The sequence below is a fragment of the Periplaneta americana genome, chromosome 6 (assembly GCF_040183065.1).
Source record: "Periplaneta americana isolate PAMFEO1 chromosome 6, P.americana_PAMFEO1_priV1, whole genome shotgun sequence".
Taxonomy (NCBI): domain Eukaryota; kingdom Metazoa; phylum Arthropoda; class Insecta; order Blattodea; family Blattidae; genus Periplaneta; species Periplaneta americana.
Window position 1 is genome coordinate 14,716,637 of NC_091122.1, and position 17,135 is coordinate 14,733,771.

The 17,135-nt window shown below is 37.1% G+C and overlaps 1 protein-coding gene across 1 annotated transcript in view; it reads left to right on the top strand.

The window, feature by feature from the left end:
• LOC138701022 (uncharacterized) overlaps positions 1-10,172 on the top strand; it is a 138,324-nt gene extending 128,152 nt beyond the window's left edge. The window contains exons 2-4 of the mRNA XM_069827518.1: positions 1,739-1,885; positions 6,449-6,588; positions 9,768-10,172. Of these exons, the coding sequence (XP_069683619.1) occupies positions 1,739-1,885; positions 6,449-6,588; positions 9,768-9,798 (318 nt within the window). The 3' untranslated portion in view covers positions 9,799-10,172. The remainder of the gene's footprint in view (positions 1-1,738; positions 1,886-6,448; positions 6,589-9,767) is intronic.
• Positions 10,173-17,135: the final 6,963 nt, after the last annotated feature.

The window sequence follows — 17,135 nt, forward strand, 5'->3', positions numbered from 1 at the left end:
CCATTTAATGGGAGTCAGCTATATTCAGAATTATTTGACTTGACGATTTGTCAAGTGCTTCTACACATCAAGCAGAGGCGTCATTTAGGGTGGGAAGCAGGGGGATGCCCCCCCCCAAGTTTAAGATTAAAAGAAATTAATAATTGAGTAGCACCGGCACTGCTAAAGAAAAACATGTGAAAACTATATTTTTAATATTAAAATATTCTACTTAAAGTATAATTTCACTTCAATAATAATCAGTAAAGCTGCGTATGTTCATTTGTTTGCACCTACGTCATATTAACTGCAAGTGCATGTAAATTACATATTGTATAAATAGGATAAAAGTTAAAACTAAGCCTGAGTGTGGAAACTGGAATGTATTGCAACATAGGGTAAACTTGACCATAAAACAAAAAGAAACTAAAAATAAACCAAGATATCAGCCCTATTTGTGACTTAGAATATTAAAAAGTACAGTACTTAAACTTCAGAGATATATTCAGTGCAGCTGATACCATGGTTTAATTTTTTTTTTACTATTATTGTCAAGTTTACTCCAACAGATAAGTTTACCCCAGTTTACAGTATGGGAAATATTAATTTCAGAGAAAATAGGGAGGGAGTATGTCATGCGATATAACCTGTAACAGTGACAGACAGAACTCTAAAATTTTCAGTTACCAGTCCCTTTTTTTCAGGAGTTACCACATTTTTCTTATACATGCAATAAGAAAACCATTCTTGCTAAGATAAAGATAAATTTACTAATCAATCAATCTTCTTAATGTATCCAGCTGATTGCCGACAACATAAAGTCCACTACAGTCCACTGTAGTATCTTCACGAGAAATGAGGGGTATTTTGATCGGTGTTCATTATAGATGCCTGTTGCTAGTAGCCAGAGTTGGGGTGTACCGTAGTCAATATATACTGCAGGGCTGTGTCTTCTGCAACTGGTACTGATGATTTTAATTTACTTCTTTTGTGGTTTATGGATGGACAGTATAGAAGAATGTGTTCCAGATCTTCATCATGATTATTACACCACAGACAAGTAGGATTATCAGAAATGTGAAATCGGTGTAGGTACAATCGAGAGACAATGTGACCTGTTCTGGCTCTTGTTAAAATGTTTGAACATAGAATTATTCCAATTCAGAAACAACTACGTAAACTAAAAGAACTCCAAAAGGAAATAACATTTCAATGGATACCTAGTCATTGTGGTATACCTGGAAACGAGAAAGTCGATAATATTGCAAAACAGGCAACATATTTGCAACCAACACCTCTTCAAGTGATATCTCTATCCAGTGCTTTTGCTTCAGTAACGTCTCATTTTACAAACCTATGGATCAACAATTGGCTCTCTTCTGACAAAGGAAAAATTTTACAGTCTGTACAAAAGAAACCAAATAAATTTACTAAAATATATTAAATAATATAATAAATAAAATAAACCACATTACACACTCGAACTTCTTCCTATGATTGCTTTTTTGTTACATTTTGTATCATAACAACATAAATGAAATCAAAGTCTTGAAAAATGTTCAATTCAATAAAAAAAACTCAGGCACCACATCATAATTTTTAGGTGACCTGGCACCTAAAATCTAAAATGTCGCCTCCTGCTTAAATTCCAATAAATAATAGGAGAAATATTTACGTAAATTTGCTACCAACTCTCTGTTCTTCATAACTTGGCCACCGTATCCCTCCTCCATTGATGTGTATCGTTGCTGTGTTGCAGATGTCGCGGCACGCGCTCCTGGGCGTAATCCTGCTGCTGGTGGTGCTGATGGTGGGCTGCTCAGCATACAACGACGACCGACCCATCTACAAGTGGAGCCCACTGTGGTTCAGCAGATACTTCCGCAACGCGCAGCTCTACAAACGGGTAATCACACCTCTCCACTTCAGGCCTATTCCAGTTGACGTCTGCTTCACATAAATTTCTTTTAATTGATGAATTACTTTGCCAAGGAGTAATTTTAAATTCTGTCGCTGACAGTACACTCCTCCGTAGTGCAAATGCCTTATTATCAAGCACTCTAACCTCTACTTCTATCTCAAAATAGGGTTACCAAATGCCAATAAGAGACAGGATGAGGTCAAGCCTCGTGCTGTGATTTTACCACAAGAAAAATGCACATAATAGTTAGAAGGAACCCATACGCACACTATGTCATATTATTGCTACCTATCTGAAAACACTTACACTGAATTATTAATTAGTAGTTTATTTTATTGTAATTTTATTACTGGAGATTTAAATTTGAAAAACAACTGAAATGGTTCTGTGCCACTTAAATTATCCAATAAAATTACTGATTTTTTAAATTTTATTTTATTGGATTATTTTACGACGCTGTATCAACATCTAGGTTATTTAGCATCTGAATGATATGAAGGTGATAATGCCGGTGAAATGAGTCCGGGATCTGGCACCGAAAGTTACCCAGCATTTGCTCGTATTGGGTTGAGGGAAAACCCCGGAAAAAACCACAACCAGGTAACTTGCCCCAACCGGGATTCGAACCCGGGCCACCTGGTTTCGCAGCCAGACGCGCTGACCGTTACTCCACAGGTGTGGATTAAAATTAGGTACTGGTGAAAAAGATACTCTCTCTGTTCCGAAATATGGTATATATTTGTTTAAGTTCTCAGTAATATCACAGTCTAGTATATAAAGTCGCGAAGCTCAATACGTAGTAAATATGCAAACATTAGATAGTTGCTCACCACTAGGATCGCTAATAACGCCTCATTACAGGCAATGCAAAATAGTACCGTCACAATCTATTGTTTCTAGCACCCTCAAAACTCAAGCTTCGTGACTGTATATAGTAGACTGTGGTAATATAATGTAACTTTAATATATCTTCTAGATACTTATTTATTTGATAAATTAACATAAGAAAAACATAAAAATTAGGTACATTTCATTCTGTGTGATGTCAAATTAATAAAAGAAAAAACTAACATTGTTTTGATAGAGGCCAATTAACATAAAAACTGCAATAAATTACAACCCGTTTTTCTGTTGAGCCTTAGATGTTCTATTCAGAATTGACTGGTTGGTGTTACGTTTTCTGCAACATGAACGCCACAGCAGGTGCCCATTTGATTTCTGTTCATAATGAACTATTTAAATATTATAGTTTGATGCACTACAGAAGACTAGAAACTTTCACAACTGCCCTGTCTGATAGTCCCTTCACTACTGAACAGAATATCACACAGCGAATCATTTCGTGTGCGCATGCGCAATAATCAAACTTTTTTGTTTGTTACCATACCATATTTTGGAATGGAGGGAGTATATTTTTATAAACTAAATTTATCGCATTACTGTACAGCACAAAATATTATTACAATTACTGATATTTTGTTCCTTTTTCAGCTTTGCTAGCAAAGTGGAATGTCACTTAATTGCTTCAAAAATTTAATGACAACTATAATTAAAATGTAAGATAACTTAGACCTTAGATTTTGTGAGATCTGTGGAACATCTATTCTTTTCACCCCTCCACTTATTTTTCATAACAGAAAATACCTTTTCCACATAGGTGTTCGAACCTGGAATCAACAGGCAACAGGATACTAACATTAACATGTGTGGGGCTTCACTTAAATTGACTTTGCTAAAGAAATTGACCCATTTTGTATTTATACTTTCACTACGTTGAGTAGTTCCTATTTGCTATCGTCACTACTTTACTGTATTCTGACTCCCCTCGTCACTGTCTTCAACACTATTACCACTAGTACCACCACCGCCAAACCACCTCACTACATTACCACCACCATCAATCCAATCTCCACCTCTAATACGAGGCGTGTTCTTAAAGTAAGTTCCGTTTTCAATTATAGCCGTCGCATCGCTGCAGTCGTTGTTTTGCGCATGCGTGTTTTCTTCTTCAGTCCTCAGGCAAGCTGTGCATGCAGTTTCAGAGCTTCAGTCCGTGTGTGTGGTTAGTTGTGATCAGTTGAAATGTTTAAAGTGATCGAGCACCCCACCAACTGTGAGATGCGGTCTGTTATCCGTTTCTTGAATGCGAGAAACATCAAACCAGCTGACATTCATCGTAAACTTTGTGAGGTGTATGGTGATGATGCCATTAGTGATGGAATGGTCAGGAGATGGCCACACACAGCTCGTGACACCCAAAATCTCATCTCGAAATTTGGTTGGGAACAAATTGTCCATCCCCCTACAGCCCGGATTTGGCTCCGAGTGACTTTCATCTCTTCCTGCACCTCAAGAAGTTCCTCGGTGGTCAACGTTTTGATGGCGACGATGAAGTGAAAACAGCAGTGCGGGAGTGGTTCACATCACAGGCGGGCGAATTCTACAATGAGGGGATAAAAAGACTTGTGAGACAACTCGATAAATGCCTCAGAATTGGTGGAGATTATGTTGAGAAGTAATTGAAGTGTGGGGAATACAATGGAACAAAAATGGTTTGTAAATATCTTCCCGTTTACTTACTACACCCTTTTGGAACTTACTTTAAGAACACGCCTCGTACCATTGTTGTCGGATACAACTGAGGAGAAAAGTAAACAGTAGGACTGAAGATAAATTGTTGGCGATGGGTAAAGTCAATGTTGAAAAAAATTGCTTCTTTAAGATTAGGATAAGATTTTGAAGAATTTTTTGGATTTTTACAGCAGTGCAAAAATCATACATTGAGAAAATAGTTTGAAACATCTGCGTCCATTAAATTTAACATGTATTGAATTTTTAAAATATGAATAGATAGCAAATTCTTTGAAATTCACAGATATTTCCCGATATTTCAATATAGACAAGTTTTATGAGAAATTTTCGAAATTTAAGGAAGACTTATTTGATGAAATCCGAAGCTATATTTGGTCGAAAGTTCAATCGTCACTTTGGCTAATTACCAGTTTGGGTCTTTCGAAGGTATCCTCAACTGTAAGGTGAATGTCAGGTAATCCAATGAGGAAACCTCGACCTCATCTTGCCAGATACCATCTCGCTATCACCGATTTCATTGATGCTAAATAACCTTATATTTGATTCAGTGTCGTTAAATGACCAATAAAAAAATAACAGGGAATTCACCGAATCTCTATAATGGAAGACCTAATGTTCTAAGTGTCAATTTTTCAAATTTCATTTTATCCAATCTTACTTACTTACTTACTTACTTACTTACTTACTTACTGGCTTTTAAGGAACCCGGAGGTTCATTGCCGCCCTCACATAAGCCCGCCATTGATCCCTATCCTGAGCAAGATTAATCCATTCTCTATCATCATATCCCACCTCCCTCAAATCCATTTTAATATTATCTTCCCATCTACGTCTCAGCCTCCCTAAAGGTCTTTTTCCCTCCAGCTTCCCAACTAACACCCATTCCAAGGCTTATTTGAAGGATTCGTAACAAGCTTTTTTTTTACGGTGATGGGTTGTTAGCCCTTCGCCCATCCCCCAAGCTGGAGGACCACCCCTCATCGGCTGTCTGCGACTGCTTATTCAATATATTCACAGCTACCCTCCACATCTGGAGGCTATCTCCTCGATCCGCAACCTGAGGACGTGCCATGCTGTGGTGATGGGGACCCACAATACATGGTTTTATCCAATCTAAGGGACGAATATCTATATGAGAATTTTTTTTATCCAATACCACCAGGTTGTCATTTGACATTTCTCGTCTCTCCTGGCAATGGCTTATTTGTAACCCACTTCTGAGGTTGGGGCACCTGGAAGGCAGAGTTACACTGCCCCGATGATGATGATATTATGATGATTATGAAGTGCCAGGAGAGGTCTTAAACCTAAGCCTAACCTAATTTCCAGACCATGGACGAACACAGGAATATTCCCCTTTAAAAGGAAAAATTCCTGTGCACTAACCAGGAATCGAACCCGGGACCTCATGAACTGTAATCCCATGAGGCTGGTCGTGAGAATACCATACTACAAGTAAATTGTCTTTGTCGTAGCTCAACTGTAAGTGACTCATTTGTGCGCCAAAAGACGGTGTTGTAGGTATCTCAACATACATTTCACAGTGTTTTTCATCAATATCTCATAAAGTTGTTTTTGGCACTTAGCACATTTAGAATGTTAAATCCTAAATTGTGTGAAACGTTTGTGCTGTTCATGGTTGTTCTTGTAAGCATGGTTGAGATTGTAAGGATGTTTGGGATTTGAAATAAAAGTTTGATACCAGTATTTATTTTCATTTCTGTCTTCAAACTCCCTGCATTTAAATTTAACAAGGCAGAGCCTTCTCGTTAACTACTTCAAAATCGCTTCCTCATTCCATGAGGCCTAGTCTACAGACAGCAATGCAATTGATAGTCGAAACGATTCACACATCAATATGACGCCAGTGAGTTGTTTGAGTTTAGATGGTTTTGATACAAATATGAAAAGCTGCAGTCGAGAAGGATGTCACAGGTGAAGTGTCTGCTGTTGCAGGGACCGCCTGTGGACCTGGGCGAGCTGCAAGAGGCGCAGGACGAGTGCATTCCAGAGAACCAGCGCTGTGGCTACTGGGGCCTCGAGGTGCCTTGCTGCAACCTCGCACACTGCGTCATGGATCACTGCGTCGCTGTCGAGTAAGTCACACAGCTAGGCTATGCAGATGGAGCAAAAAAAGTCAACACTTGCAGTTTTTGTGACTTTATTGGGTATCCTCCATTACAGACTTACAGATATTAAGTTATTGGAATCCTCAGTCAGTCACTGGTGGTTTTCAAAGATATTATCATGGTCAACCACTGAAGCACAGATGGTGTCTTGAAGTCCAAGATGTCAAATGACTTTAATGCTTGGAATTAGAAAACAACACCAACAACAACATATCTTTTCATGATTCCATAACTCACAAACAATTAAACCTAGATGACTGAAATTTGGCGTACTGATTCTGTAGATAGTAGAGCAAAACCTGGACTATAAAAATGGCCTTGTATTATAAATTAAGAAAATTACTGTCACTAATGTCCATTAATATGTTCTTTACATCTGCAGAAAAATAAAAAAATGGTGATTAGGGTCGCAATTTTTTTTTAAATAGATATAGGGGACTGAGGAATCACAAAATTTCACATAAAAAATTGAAAAATTATTTAGTTGAGTGATTGACACTAAACAACAATTTTATTCTGAACTTTGGAGTTAGGTTTTATATGCACATAGAATTATTCCACTTCAGAAACAACTACGTAAACTAAAAGAACTCCAAAAGGAAATAACATTTCAATGGATACCTAGTCATTGTAGTATACCTGGAAACGAGAAAGTCGATAATATTGCAAAACAGACAACATATTTGCAACCAAGACCTCTTCAAGTGATATCTCTATCCAGTGCTTTTGCTTCAGTAAAGTTTCATTTTACAAACCTATGGATCAACAATTGGCTCTCTTCTGACAAAGGAAAAATTTTACAATTTGTACAAAAGAAACCAAATGACCTGGAAATATACAAAAACTTGCCCAGACATGTTCAAACATTTTTAACAAGAGCCAGAACAGGTCACATTGTCACTCAATTGTACCTACACCGATTTCACATTTCTGATAATCCTACTTGTCTGTGGTGTAATAATCATGATGAAGATCTGGAACACATTCTTGTATACTGTCCATCCATAAACCACAAAAGAAGTAAATTAAAATCATCAGTACCAGTTGCAGAAGACACAGCCCTGCAGTATATATTGACTACACCCCAACTCTGGCTACTAGCAACAGGCATCTATAATGAATACCGATCAAAATACCCCTCATTTCTCGTGGAAAACAACAACTGAATAGACTACAGTGGACTAAGTGGACTTTATGTTGTCAGCAAACAGCTGGATACATTAAGAAGATTGATTTGGAGTTAGGCTTAAATTAGTAGCATTTTGAGACAGATTTTGCCTCGATTAAGTTTTTTTATCACTTTTTGACGAATTATAAAAATTTCCTGAATATCCGCCGTAGTTGAAACTCACTGCAATTTGCAGTTCTGATTTGATTAGATGCGTCGTACTTCTGCTCTGCCTAATCTCTGTGTATGAGCATTATAACCTGGTATGCTTTCTTTTTAATTTTAAAGTGGTGAGCACTGAAATTCAGTTCTTGAAATCATTACCTTTTACAAAGACTGCACAGTTTAATGCATCTCTGGAATCTGAAGGTTATGGTATGTGGTAGAATTTAATTTTTGTTTCAATCACGATAAAATTAAATCTTAGAAATAAAGTGTTTTTATAATTTTTGAAATGAAGGTTTTCATTTTTTGCATTATGTAAAATAAGGGAAAAAAATGCTGGAAGAGAAGAAAAATACGTGAATTGGCAGGATGTTAAAAATTAGGGCCAAATACGGGAGACCCCAGGAAATAAGAAGAGTTGGCAACTATAAATTGGCAATTGAGTTTGAAGAGTTCTATGCTTATGTAAAGTACTACATGCATCCTGCATTTTTTCCAAACACTGATGAAATATTCTTTTATGAAAACTGATAAAAGAAAATACTTTTCTTATAAATTATTTATGCTGTTGAGTTAATTCCCGGTTTACCACGAAAATCGTCTGTAGCTGCATTTAGATTGGTAACAGGCCATGATTGTTTGGCCAAACACCTGCATAGACTTAGAATATATCAGTCCCCTAACTGTCCATTGTGCAACTCAAACCAAGAAATGGATTCGGAACACCTCAAAATCTGTGCTTCAGTGGCTGGTCATGATAATATCTATGAAAAAAAATTGGAGTGCAAGAGGTCAAATGACTTTATTGTCAAACGCCTGGCATTAGAAAACAACAACAACATATTATTTAAGAATAATATTTACTGGCATGTATTTGTAGTAATCAATCTATGCGAATGGGATTGCAGTACTGGTATAGGCTATAGTGTATCAGTGTGTTGTGAAGCAAAACTGAACACACGCTTTTGTAAATAACGGCACTGTGGTATGTATTAATTTTTAACAAACGTAAACAATGAACTCTGTTCAAGCAATTTTGAACAGTAGGCTAAAGAACTGGGTAAACTGACTTGCCAGGAAAAATTGGAAATAAAAAGACTTACTTACTTACTTACTTACTTACTTACTTACTTACTTACTTACTTACTTACTTACTGGCTTTTAAGGAACCCAGAGGTTCATTGCCGCCTTCACATAAGCCCGCCATTGGTCCCTATGCTGAGCAAGATTAATCCAGTCTCTATCATCATATCCCACCTCCCTCAAATCCATTTTAATATTATCCTCCCATCTACGTCTCGGCCTCCTCAAAGGTCTTTTCCCCTTTGGCCTCCCAACTAACACTCTATATGCATTTCTGGATTCGCCCATAAGTGCTACATGCCCCACCCATCTCAAACGTCTGGATTTAATGTTCCTAATTATGTCAGGTGAAGGATGCAATGCATGAAGGTCTGCCTGGGTTTCATAATTTATATACGGTTTTTTCGATAGAGAAATATTGGAATCATGATATTTCATATTAGGCTAAACGTTCGATTTCAATTTCTCTTCGATTTTGGAACACAAAATAATTGTGAACACATAATATTTTATCACGAGCCGCCACTGCATATACCCTAAGAATCACCCCTGCACAGACTACAGTTTCATACAAGATGGGGTACCTACTGTAATTCTGCATACTTTCCTGTTTATGAAAAATTTAACAATCAGAATCTTTGAGATCAATTCATATTAATTTTGATACAATAGCACTTAATTTGCTGAATTTGATCATTTCTGTGCTCACTGCCGCCTCTCTGTGTTGCAGGAACCTGTACGCGTACAACCAAGGCTCATAAGAGTGCATCCTGGTGCAGCTGCACTCAACTCTACTGTACTTACTTCATCCTCATTTAGTTTCGTTATGTGTACATTCACTCTTATGACATCTTCACAAGTGTTGTGAATCACGTAAGGACTGTAATCTCAATACCGTACTCTGTATCATAACAGGACGCACATAAGCTCCACTCAATATTACATATCTTCGTGTACAGAAACTCATTCTCTATGTATACATAAATACATACATACTTAAAGACATTATTGCAAAATAATATCCGTTATAATAACAGGATTTTATGGTGTAGTTTACGAAATATTTCTGATGTGTGTATAAGAATTAATTGTGGTTAATCTAAATAAAAGTTTCATGAGAAGACCGCAGATTAAACACATTTCCATTGTACTATACAGCGACAATTATGTTACCGGTACTGAAAACTGTTGTAATTCTCAATCTATCTTTAGTTCAAGTGGCTGGGCTTAAAATGTAAGCAAAGGTGCAATATTAGCCACTGGTGTGGTCTAGTGGGGCTTATACTCTGTGCCTGGGCTCGGGTGTGGGTTCTAATATCTTTTGGGTTGATTATCTGGCTGGGTTTTCCCCAATTTAAGTCGAATGCCACGTGGACGGAGTTATGCAACAGCAGGCCAACCAGAAATCTTGTAAAAATGAGGTTTTGTTGTCATCTGCTGGCAAATCGCACCCTTAAAATAATACTGTCGTAACTACCAAAAGTTATACGATGAAAGAGTAATGGAATGGAGAAAAATTCTCTCCGGCACCGGGATTTGAACCGGGGTTTTCAGCTCTACGTGCTGATGCTTTATCCACTAAGCCACACCGGATACCCACCCCGGCGTTAGACAGAATCGTCTCAGTTTAAGTTCCAACTCTTGGGTTCCCTCTAGTGGCCGCCCTCTGCACTACGTCATAGATGTCTATGAATGTAGGACCGAAGTCCACACATGTGCGGAGGTGCACTCGTTATGAGTGACTAGTTTGCCGGGATCCGACGGAATAAGCGCCGTCTTAAATCACAAAGTGATTTACGCATATCATATATATTATTTTAATGTACCGAAGTACATATGATATTTCCATGCAGATATTCTGCGTCATCATACGATGAAAGAGTAATGGAACAGAGAAAAATTCTCTCCGGCGCTGGGATTTGAACCTGAGTTTTCAGCTCTACGTGCTGATGCTTTATCCACTAAGCCACACCGGATACCCACCCCGGCGTCGGACAGAATCGTCTCAGTTTAAGTTCCAACTCTTGGGTTCCCTCTAGTGGCCGCCCTGTGCACTACATCATAGATGTCTATGAACATAGGACTGAAGTCCACACATTTTTCTCCGTTCCATTACTCTTTCATCATATGATGACGCAGAATATCTGCATGGAAATATCATATGTATTTCGGTACATTAAAATAATATATAGGACCAAAAGTTAGTTTTGAGCAAATGCAAGATAAACATTTCAAAGTTAGGATTACCAAGTACTATCAGTATGAGCCCTACAAATTTTACACTTGAACTTAGAGATACGACAGTTCTACTATTTGATAGAAGATTAAATAAAGATTACAAAACTGCCTCTAACTCAAAATTCAATGTTTGGGAGTTACAACAATATTTTTCTAGGTGTGCGAAATAGTTGAAACTATCTTTGAAAAATACCTGAACACATGGTCTCTTATTTTCCATTCACAACATCTTCCATGTTGAATCTTTCGTACACTACTTTTAACGCTTGAATATAAATAATTGATTAAATGGCGATCTTACTCGTGTTAATTGTGTAAGTATGTGCGGCTTACAGCTGTTTCGGTGCTTCTTCACACCATCCTCAGAGCCTACTACATCTCGGCATCATCTCGAACTTCGCTGCCTGTTGTATGGGTGCGTTCGATTGTTGAAAAATGTTGAAATGTGGTGTCAAATATGTGTGTGTTCTGAAATTGATCTGTGTGTCTACACATACAACCCAAAAACCAAAAACTCAACACACTAGAAAAATATGAAATATACAAACACACTAAAACACACCCTGATCAAATTCTCAACACACAGCAGGCAGCGAAGTTCGAGATGACGCCGAGATCTAGTAGGCTCTGAGGATGGTGTGAAGAAGCACCGAAACAGCTGTAAGCCACACATGCTTACACAATTAACACGAGTAAGATCTCCATTTAATCAATTATTCACAACATCTTGCTGACCAGCTATCCTCCATTTTGTATTCTACGACAAGAGACCAACACATAGTTTGTTATTGTAAAATTTACACCATATTTATTATCACGGTAAAAAATATCCTGTTTGGTATTGAAATTATTTTCTTCCATGCTCAGACTCAGTTGGATTTTAACAAAGTTGGTACTATGAATTTATAATTAAATTGAACTAAATACCTCAATATCTCTAAAAGTGATTTTGCTGGTTGGTCTGTTGTTGTATAGCTCTGTCCAAGTAATCCGAATGAGGCCCATCTTACCAATGCTAGGTAATCGCCAGTTGATGCAGCATCATTAACAGGCTTCGAGACTTCGGACCCGATACAATAAGTTTACTGTGCATGCACTATAGGTTGTTGACTCGCTGCAGGTAGATAGAGATGTGTTGAGGTAACAACGTTGCTATTTAGAGTAGAGTACGGTAGTATGGGGAAACACAGATATGTGCATTCTGAAAGTAAATATACATTACACAATGACAATGTCAAAAGAATGTGAAAAGGATTTATTCTCCTATCTTTTATAAGCATTTGTGTTTAATTATACATAGTGTTAATGGTGGAAATAAGCATGTAGCAATTTAAATTTCTTCATTTATCCTATTGGCCGTCTTTAGGAAGTGCAGTTACAGTACTGAATTGCAATGTACCTACTACAAGATACATTCTCAGTGTCTCAAACGTAAATCTTTTTCAGTTGTCTACCAAACACAGTTTGTACTGTGAAAAGCTGCGCTCTACGTCGCCTGACGTGATAGGAGCAAAACGGAAAAACCTAACATCATTGTAGTCTCTAAGAGACAGTCCTTTATTCTCGGGTGACTGTATGTCCACTAATTTGCTGTTTATATTACACAGTGCTCCATATCCGTTATTTTTACATAAAATTGGTTTCCACTTCTGTTTTACACGTTCAGTAACCGGTGTACTTGATGTCTCATTAATTCTCTGCATCATTTTCTAAATTAATTTCAGGGCTTCCGGCATCTCTTGCTCTGACTTTTCTAACCATGTAATACTTTCAGACACAGTTTGTATGAAAACCAAATTATTCGTCAGAACCTTCAAATCCAGAGCGTTTTCCTTTGCGAATTTGTCATTCATTCTACAGTACCCCACCCACTGTACGCTTTACCACTATACTCAGTACGCCGTTATGCGGATTTCCCACTGAACTGTACTATCGGGTCCGAAGTCTCGAAGCCTGATCATTAAGTACAACAGGTAGCCAATAAAAATATAATATTTTCACTAAAATGTATAATCTACGATCATTCAAGTAAACTCACTGTTTGTAAGTTGGAGCACATATATTCACAAGTAGATTTTAGGGAGGCCGAGACGTAGATGGGAAGATAATATTAAAATAGATTTGAGGGAGGTGGGGTATGATGATAGAGACTGGATTAATCTTGCACAGGATAGGGACCGCTGGCGGGCTTATGTGAGGGCGGCAATGAACCTCCGGGTTCCTTAAAAGCCATTTGTAAGTAAGTAAGTAAGATAATTCAACTGATTTTACATACTCAATTCTACAAATTTAAAATGAATAAAGACAGGAGTAATATATGAAATGGCATAAAGGATGCTGGAACACTAATGTACCAGCACGCTGGATATAGAACCCAATCTCCTTCGAATACAAAAGGAATTTATTTTTACTTACAACAATAATTTTAAAAAAAATTTATCACACCATAGAGATTATTTTCTAAGTTTATCAGCTTGAATGGTTACTGTGACACAGATGGATATACAGACAAGTATGTACCATACTGCTGATCTGATGTAAGTTTGCCAGTGGCAGGAATGCGAACTACTGATTTTAATATTGGTATTAGAGGCATGTAGTTCACTTCGTGGTCACCATCTGCAATAATAAACGTTTTGATTCCGTTTACACACATGCATTACACATTGCCCCTCAATGTCCTTTCTGTCTACCCTCAGATTTGAACAAACAATGGTATCCTGACTCCTGTACGATATACAGAGTGTTTTAAAATAACTGTTCCTAACTTTCAGATGCAATAAAGGGCACATACTTACTTACTGGCTTTTAAGGAACCCGGAGGTTCATTGCTGCCCTCAAGCCCGCCATTGGTCCCTATCCTGTGCAAGATTAATCCAGTCTCTACCATCATATCCCACCTCCCTCAAATCCATTTTAATATTATCTTCCCATCTACGTCTCGGCCTCCCTAAAGGTATTTTTCCCTCCGGCCTCCCAACTAACACTCTATATGCATTTCTGGATTCGCCCATACATGCTACATGTCCTGCCCATCTCAAACGTCTGGATTTAATGTTCCTAATTATGTCAGGTGAAGTATACAATGCGTGCAGCTCTGCGTTGTGTAACTTTCTCCATTCTCTTTTAACTTCATCCCTCTTAGCCCCAAATATTTTTCTAAAAACCTTATTCTCAAACACCCTTAATCTCTGTTCCTCTCTCAAAGTGAGAGTCCAAGTTTCACAACCATACAGAACAACCGGTAATATAACTGTTTTATAAATTCTAACTTTCATATTTTTTGACAGAAGACTAGATGACAAAAGCTTCTCAACCGAATAATAACAGGCATTTCCCATATTTAGTCTGCGTTTAATTTCCTCCCGAGTGTCATGTAATGAATAATTTTTTCATAATAAAATAATGTCCGGAAATGCTTCCATATAAGATACAATGATATGAAACAAATAAGATTTCAAAGAATCTCAACTAAAGACGGCCGTGGACGATAAGGTTAATGAAGACTTTGAGTTTTACCTTATTATCTCAATATGGAAGCATTTTCGGACACTACTTTATTAAGAAGAAAATGTTTATCAAGTGCCCTCAATCACATCTGAAAATTAGAAACAGTTATTCTGAAACACTTTGTAGATATATCAAATGAGTTACAAGAGTCAGAGATACAAGGAAACTTGCAGACAGAGAGATAAGCTGACAGAAAGTATACACAGATAGAGAGGCAGGTCTTGTATTACAAAAGCTATCCAGTGTCGATGTGACATGTCATGATGGAACGACTGACTGACAATGGCAGGAGAGCCAAACTTGTCCCACAAGTCCTGCAGGATCTGAATTACCATCCATCTGCTCTGGACAATCCCTGTAGAATAATAAGAATGAATACTATAACTCACCTTACACACTCACACGTCAAATTAAAACGTGTTTCTAATGCCAAAATTCGTTTATTTCCATTTTTTAACACTGTCACTACTTTGCAGCAATTTTGTTAACTGAATGGATAGAGAATCAAAAATCCAGATGCCAGAGTTAAAGGTTTTTTTTTTTTTTTTTTTTTTTTTACAATTATGCCACATTTACAATCTATCTACAATAGACAATAATATTATAAAAGAATATGACAAGAGTGGAGATGTTATCCCATGACAACACTCCATAAGAAAAATAACAATGTTTCAAATAGCTGTAGTAAAAATGAATGGAAGGTCAAGAGCATTGGTGCTTTTAAGTCTTCTTATTGTTTGACTATTATTCAGCAAATTTAATGCATGATGATTGGGATGTTGATTTAATCGGTGCAGGTATTTTTTGCTGAACTTAGAGATTTCTTCTTTCACAGTTGAAATGTTAAGATCATGATGAATGACATCATTACGGACATATGATGGTGCAGTGACAATGGAATGTAAAGCTTTGGACTGATACCTCTGCAGTATTTCAACGTTTGAGTTGCTAGCAGTTCCCCACAGTTGGATGCCGTATGTCCAGATTGGTTTTAATATGACTTTATAAACAAGAAGTTTATTTTCTAATGACAGTTTTGATTTAGGTCCCAATAACCAAAAGATTTTTGATGTTTTAAAATTTAATTCTTTACGTTTAGTTTCAATATGTTTACGCCATGTTAAGCGGCGATCTAAATGCATACCTAAATATTTGACATCGTCCGCTTCAGGAAGTTCTTTGTTGTACAGTGTTACAGGAGGACAGTTTTCAGTTCTGGTTCCGAAAGTAACATGAACTGATTTGTTTTCGCTCGCTTGTATTCTCCATTTAATCAGCCAGTCTTCCGTTCTGTCAATTCATTCTGCAGGTTTTCAGATGCTGTTGATGGATCTTCATGTGAAGCAAGAATAGCAGTGTCATCAGCGACACCTCATTATAAATTGGAAAATCAGCTGTATAAATTGTATATAGTATAGGGCCTAAGACTGAACCTTGAGGAACACCTGACTTTAAAAGTGAAAGATGTGGTTAAAGGTGCTGGGACAATCATGCAAGATTGTTGCGTATTTGCATTGTATCATACAAGTAGAGATATCCAACATTTTGCAGCTACTGGAGAGTAATTCTTGATAACAGATACGACAGATAGGTTGCCTGACAACAGATCGAACAGATACAGTACCGGTATGTAAAGAAGAGTTAGAGAAGGCAAATAGATAACGTTATAAATGAATATGCATGAGGGCCTCAGTTCGAATACTCCTACTTCACTATTTTATTATATTATTATTATTATTATTATTATTATTATTATTATTATTATTATTATTATTATTATTATTATTACTACAGTGATACTCTTTTATTTAGCTTCTCAGTGTTTAAATACAATTTTCATGTGTACCGAGCTAGTCTTGAACGATGGTATAAGTAAGAAATACATTCAAACATATGCTAGCGGAATGAAAAAGTATCACTATACTGATAATATAACAATTATTTAACAGTAGGAAATAATAAAGTGATCAAAGTGGAAGTAATGAGATTTGAACACAAATCTGCATTCTTATTCAATGAGCTATACCAGTGGTCCAAAAAAGCTCTTAATATTATTCCAAGAAGTCATTTTTAATGGCAGGACATGCATAACTTTAACTTAGGTTCAGTCTTCTTTCTCAGACTCTACAATTTTCTACAGCTTTTGTTAAAATGTCACGTTTTTTGTTGGCGAACTCCCCATTGTTGTTTAGTCAACTGTCCAAAGACAGGTCTGAACCTCATAAGTGACGCCAATAAGGCATCACTTATAAGGCAACTAAGCCAGGAGATAATGGAGTAGAATAGCCAGCTCCTTTTCCCCTCAATTGCATACATTGCTGACAAGTAACATATTACACTAATCAGACTT